Genomic DNA, 6,000 nt, shown 5'->3' with positions numbered 1-6,000 from the left:
TTCAATCGAATTACTTTTAAAAACAAATTTATTATTATTTAGTATTGCTAATAATCTTAATAAGGTTTTGCTACAAAGTAATAATAATTTATTAAATATAATTATATTTTACACAAATGTAATCTTTAAAGTATGGGAATTTGTTAAATATATGTTTTGTACCTACAGCATTAGTTTAAACACGATTTGTGAAAAAATATAAAAATTTAAGTGTTACTTTAGAGGAACGAGTTTTATATTTATATTCAAATCATTTATGATCAGTTTCTACAATTACAGTCTTAAATTAAACTTATGAGAACCTATTTAGACTACTTCATCACAGACTATTTGATCAGAATTAAAAAGATTCACTTGACTATTTCTCATGTATTGGAAAAATAGACTATTTGTTTTTATTGTGATAACAGAAGTAATAAACATAAGTGCAACTATTACAAATACTCGAAAAAACACGTTAGGTAAATATGTTCATTACGATAAATTACCTTAAATTTTATTGATGATTTTTTATAGAAAGGAGTTCGTTTTACAAGGGAACTTTTCTTATAAGTACGAATATTGAGATTTGTTATTGATATTAGCGCGTTATTAATGCTTACAGCATTTTCAACGTAATAGATCATCGGCACCTGTCTTTGTATCGTTTACAGTTGCTATTACAAACATTAATTACTATATTTGAGCGAATAATTTGTTTACTGATAAAACTGAGGCCTTCAACGTTTTTCCTCAATTCAAACTGTCCTACCAATTATCACTAACTATGTAATTTTATAACTTCAGTGTTAATCGCCATTTCTAAACGGAGATGTTAACTACACAATTAAGTCAAGTTTATTTTTATTAGTTTAAACTTCCTGTACTTTACCTCTTCTTTGAGTATATTTTGGATCAATTTTTGTTAATAAGAATCTTTTGACAAGCGCGTGTTTTTGGATAATGATACAAGTCGAATTACATTAGTTAGTGATACAAAATTTGTATATTTAATATAGAATTATTTATTCCTCCATTGAATAGTGTTGTTGTTTTGGGTCTGTAAAGGAAAAAAGACATAAAGTTTCATGCACATATTCAGTACAAGTCCTCAAAGACTACTTGTATTATTAGTAAGAATATTATTAGTAAGAAATAAATGCTAAATGTTTCTTAAGATGAGATTGGTGACAGTTGTAATATCCAAAATAGCAATAAAAGAACACATACAAGACTTGTTAAGTATTTATTGCATTAAATAACTTTTTTTTATTGCCTAATATGAAAAGGCTACTTTTATTGAATAATAATTATGTATATATTTTTTGTGTAGCTTATACTCTATATTTGCCTTTATTTACTAAACTGTATATACTACATTAATTCTATATCTCTTTCTGCGGCCTAGTGCCTACAATACCATTCCTTACTGGATTCAAATATTCACGTACAGTGACAGACCAATGAACCATTGTTTCCCGAATCAGCTGTTTACTGTAAACTCACCAACCAATCACAACGGTTGACTTATCAATTGCCCACCTTGCAAGCGTAGGCACGTTTGCTCATTATACTCTCGATCCCGCCTGGGGCACTTATGTACTCTCTAGCCACTGCTTACCATACTTACTCTCTCCCCCATGTGTTACTCTCTTATTTAAATATTAGTTTATTTCTATTTGTTGTACATTTACATTAACATTAAAGTCAGTGCTCTGGATTGGCAATCTCTACCAGAACGTCTCTGCTCCCGGACACCCGCGTCTACCGTGTTCTACAGGACTGGCCACAGTGTTAAGAACTATTCGTTTGCGGTCGTATTGTGCGTGAGTGAATCCGTGAAGGACATCTTCCGTCTTCACGCCTGCCTACAAGACAGCAGCCTATTTCCACACTTACTGATCACAACCTGGCCCTCAACAACAGCAGACTACGGTTAGGTACCTCTCATGAAAACAAAGGTAACTGTTTAATTTCTAAACTTTATTTGAATATGCACTGTTCATAAACTCATTATGTGTAACCTAGTGAACTCTTGTTAAAATCAGTGTGTTCGGCGTCTTCACTGCCTAGTGTGAAGTGGTCCTTCTTAATCGAGCCTCTAAAATATTATGTCACGGTTCTCATAACCAAATTCCATTCTTTTCATGGTCCTCCGGGCCGGATAATAAGAACTTTAGTCCATTGGTGAATATCAGTGCAATCTCAACTCTTATAAGCTATATACAGTGCATATTTCAAAGTGTGGTTTCAGGTTCTTTCACGATTGCAAAGTCCGTGCATATCGATTTTCCAATCCCCTCTCCAGTCATATCAGCTGTGATCATATCAGCTGTGACGTCTGATCATATCAGCTGTGGTGCTCTGTCGACTGCATTGTTTTGTTGACAAACAAGCTTTCAGACTGTTACAGCACAGGTGAACTGATTACTGTGTTTAACACATTGAATGCGGCTGGCACCGCACGGTGCCGCGCTTCGGGTGTCCTCGGGTGCGTTCGGCACCGGACGGTGTCACGCCACCTTCTAGATTTCACAACGTCAGTGCTGTTTCAGCTTCTGCGTGAGGAAGGTATATTTCGCGCCGCGTGTAGAGTACCCTTGTTTGTTGTTCCACGTGGTTCGGGTTGAGTTCATCGGCTAATCTGTGTGTTTGGTGTATTGTTATAGTTGTAGGGGCTGTGAACTTCGTTGTGAACAATGGATGGTCCTAGTTCTAGCCAAATAAGACACTATTTGAGTGAGAGTGATGTGGAAAGTAGTTCTGACGATTCTGTGGCGTCTGCCGGCCCGGAGAGTGACATTGACCAAGCCCAGCTTGACGCGCCGCCTATTGTCAATGTGGTGGCGCCTGTGGACATCGAGGATGAGGACACGGATGACCAGGAAGCTGATCAAGTGATTTCTGACCCAATATGGTCACTTCGTACTGCAGGTATGCGAAGAATTCCCTTCACAAAAGAAAACAAATTGCTTGTACCTGCCCCCGGAACAAACGATCCTATCGATTGGTTTTTTTTACTACTTGATGATACCTTGTTGGAAAAAATTGTGTCTGCCACTAACAAAAATGCCTGGGAAATATTATTTTCCCCTAACCTCAAAATAAAATCAAGAATAAATAATTGGCAGGAACTGACAGTGGCTGAACTGAAAAAATTTTTCGGGCTAATCTTTCACATGGGAACTGTAAAAATCAATCGTCTAAACGATTACTGGAAAACTGATCGTATGTTTAATTTTGGATTCGTGAGATCCCAAATGAGCAGAGACAGATTTCTCCTGATCCTAAGATGTTTAAATTTTTATGAAAGTGACGAAGAGACTGTACCTGATGATCGCCTCTACAAAGTCAGGCTTTTGATTGACTATTTCAATCAAAAGATGAAAACCATCTACTACCCAAGTCGAGAGTTGTCGATTGATGAAGGAATGGTGCTATGGAGAGGACGTCTGCACTTTCGACAATACATTCAAGGAAAGCGCCATAAATATGGTATCAAGATTTACTCGTTATGTGAACCGGATGGACTTTGTGTAAGTTTCACTGTGTATTCTGGGAAGGGAGGTGAACTTGGAGGAAAAGGTCATGCTAGCAAAGTAGTCAAGTATTTGATGAGGGGAATGCTTGGGGTGGGCCATTCATTGTATATGGATAATTATTATATCAGTTACCCCCTTGCAACCGAGTTACTGAGTGAGAAAACCTACTGTACCGGCACAATGCGCTCAGACCGAAAGCATGTTCCGCTAGATCTCAAGACAGCTCGTCTTGCCAGAGGAGAAAAGGCAGAACGGTACGCCAATGGTGTTTTGATAGCAAAATGGTGCGACAAGCGTCAGGTGTTGTACCTATCCACAGAGTTTGAGAATGATTGGGCAATCTCAATGAATAGGTATAACCAACCTCGCCAAAAGCCTCTGCCCATAATACAGTACAACGCCCATATGAAGGGTGTGGACCGAAATGATCAGCTTATGAGCTATTATGCCTTCGAACACAAATCAATTCGCTGGTACAAAAAGATCTTCGTCCATTTCCTTCAGACGTTGTTGGTGAACTCCTTCAAACTTTATTTACAAACCAACCCAAGGAAAAGATCGCTGTACCACTTTAGATTGTCCATCATCAACATGCTTTTGCCTGCAGCAAACGCAATCACACCTCCACTCCGGCCTAGACAACAAACAACTGTCAGACACGTATTGTCAAAAATGGACACACCTGACAACACAGGAGAAAGGATGAAGAGAAAACGATGCAGAGAATGCTCAAAGACAAAGAAAAGAACCATGACCCTTTTCTTTTGTGCCCAGTGCCCTGGCGAACCTGGCCTATGTGCACTGAGATGCTTCGACAAGTATCATGAGTAGGAAAGAAAATGAGGCAGGAAAAAGTGGAAATATTGTAAATATTGTATATAATTGTGTGTATGACGGTTACAAATGAATGAATACTGTAAACAATTTGAACAGTGAAAAGTGTTGTGCGTGGAAAGTGACGGACGCGACTGACACCGTCGGGTGTCCAATGGCATCTGACCTGCCGAGTGCGGCCGGCACCTTCCGGTGCCGCTACTATATTGTTGCTGTATATATGTACGAGGGCTGTTTTTTTTTCAACTTCCGATCGTGCCGCTAGATGGCTGGGCGAGCGGTATCGGCCAGCAATGCGCGGCAGTCGACTGCGCACCTCTCCCACTACAACCTCACTCAATTTCAGACGGCCGACGCCATTTCCAATTTATCTAGCGACACATAAACATGGCTACCATGATAGAATCTCCCGCCAAGTGTGAGGACATATACACATCATTGATGGTGCATATGAAGTCTCCACATAATAATGGTAAGTAAAACCTAAAAAAAATATTTTCAGCATGGGCTTGTATTTTACGTATTTTCTGGCAGCAGTGAATGTTTAATGGTTACCGCTTCTCAATACTTGTTGGTTATCAGCCCTACTTGTAATACATATTATTCTAAGCAGGTTAAATATAAACAATCTTATTTATTGACACTTTACCTTGAGCAGGACTCTATACGTACGAGCACCCTTATTTCAAAATTAAATGTTTATTTTGTCAACACTATATTCTAGTCTCAGCTTAAAAAGAAAAAAAAGCTACTTACTGCTCACAATTGTTTATTATAATTTCTATTTGAACATAGCTCACGCATATGTATGCATGGTTTATGGTTACTGTCACAACACTACCATACTTTACCACTGACAGTTTACATGTAGTACGTGCGCATAATGTTTCCAGAGCCTCTGCTACATTATAGCTGAATTTAGCTCAACAATAACCTTAATTGTTGTTTATTATTTAATAAAAACTTGTCTTGTTTACGTTTTGCCATAATAACAGTGTATTTTATTTTCTCAAAACAAAACTATACTATAGGCCTATACGAGCCTACTCTACTTATTGCATTATTATTGAGTTTTTACCTCAAAAACTAAACAATATTTTTTAAAGTGTATTTCATTGTATTATATTGTTTAGATACTTCTTATTTCTTGGGGAAAATACTTCAGAGGAAAATAATTTAGTTTCTATTTTTATCACTGTCTCAGTTCAAGAGGACAATATTTTGTTTAATTTTCACCTTTGAAGTTTTACTCAAATTGATTAATTTTCTACAAACACTTTCAACATGGCGATGTCTCTTAAAGTGGCCAATGCAAAGCGAGAACACCTCTTTTCTCAGATACAAAGTATCTATGATTTAACTAAGAAGACTTCCGATCCAAATATACTTCAGCAGTTGCTTGTCAGAGCTAAATCTATTCAGAGACTTAGACAGGAATTTTCAGCAATATTAGACTTGTGCCACGAGTTGGAATTAAAAGTGGATGCCGACTATACACCTAACTATTCCGCATTAGCGAGCGTGGACGAGTTAGTTGATTACATTTCTGCTAACGTGCTTATGATTGAGACCAAGAGACAAGCTAAAGCTAATAAAAGCGAAACTATTCCGCCTGCCTCCCCTCAAGTCAACGTCCGGCTACCGA

The 6,000-nt window shown here is 37.7% G+C and overlaps 1 protein-coding gene across 1 annotated transcript; it reads left to right on the top strand.

Annotated features, from left to right (window-relative positions):
- Positions 1-2,678: 2,678 nt before the first annotated feature.
- LOC124361231 (piggyBac transposable element-derived protein 4-like) lies at positions 2,679-4,352 on the top strand. The gene is made up of 2 exons (XM_046815275.1): positions 2,679-2,876; positions 3,543-4,352. Exons 1-2 carry the CDS (start codon positions 2,679-2,681, stop codon positions 4,350-4,352), a joined length of 1,008 nt encoding a protein of 335 aa, XP_046671231.1.
- The last annotated feature ends 1,648 nt before the right edge of the window (positions 4,353-6,000 follow it).

Source organism: Homalodisca vitripennis, chromosome 4 (genome assembly GCF_021130785.1).
Source record: "Homalodisca vitripennis isolate AUS2020 chromosome 4, UT_GWSS_2.1, whole genome shotgun sequence".
Taxonomy (NCBI): Eukaryota; Metazoa; Arthropoda; class Insecta; order Hemiptera; family Cicadellidae; genus Homalodisca; species Homalodisca vitripennis.
This window is presented reverse-complemented; position numbering and strand designations above follow the sequence as displayed.

Excerpts from the sequence above, each read along its gene's own strand:
- LOC124361231 (XM_046815275.1), top strand. The coding sequence starts at position 2,679 with ATGGATGGTCCTAGTTCTAGCCAAATAAGACACTATTTGAGTGAGAGT. Across the intron at positions 2,877-3,542 it reads ATGACCAGGAAGCTGATCAA|GGAGGTGAACTTGGAGGAAA; the intron begins GTGATTTCTGAC and ends TATTCTGGGAAG.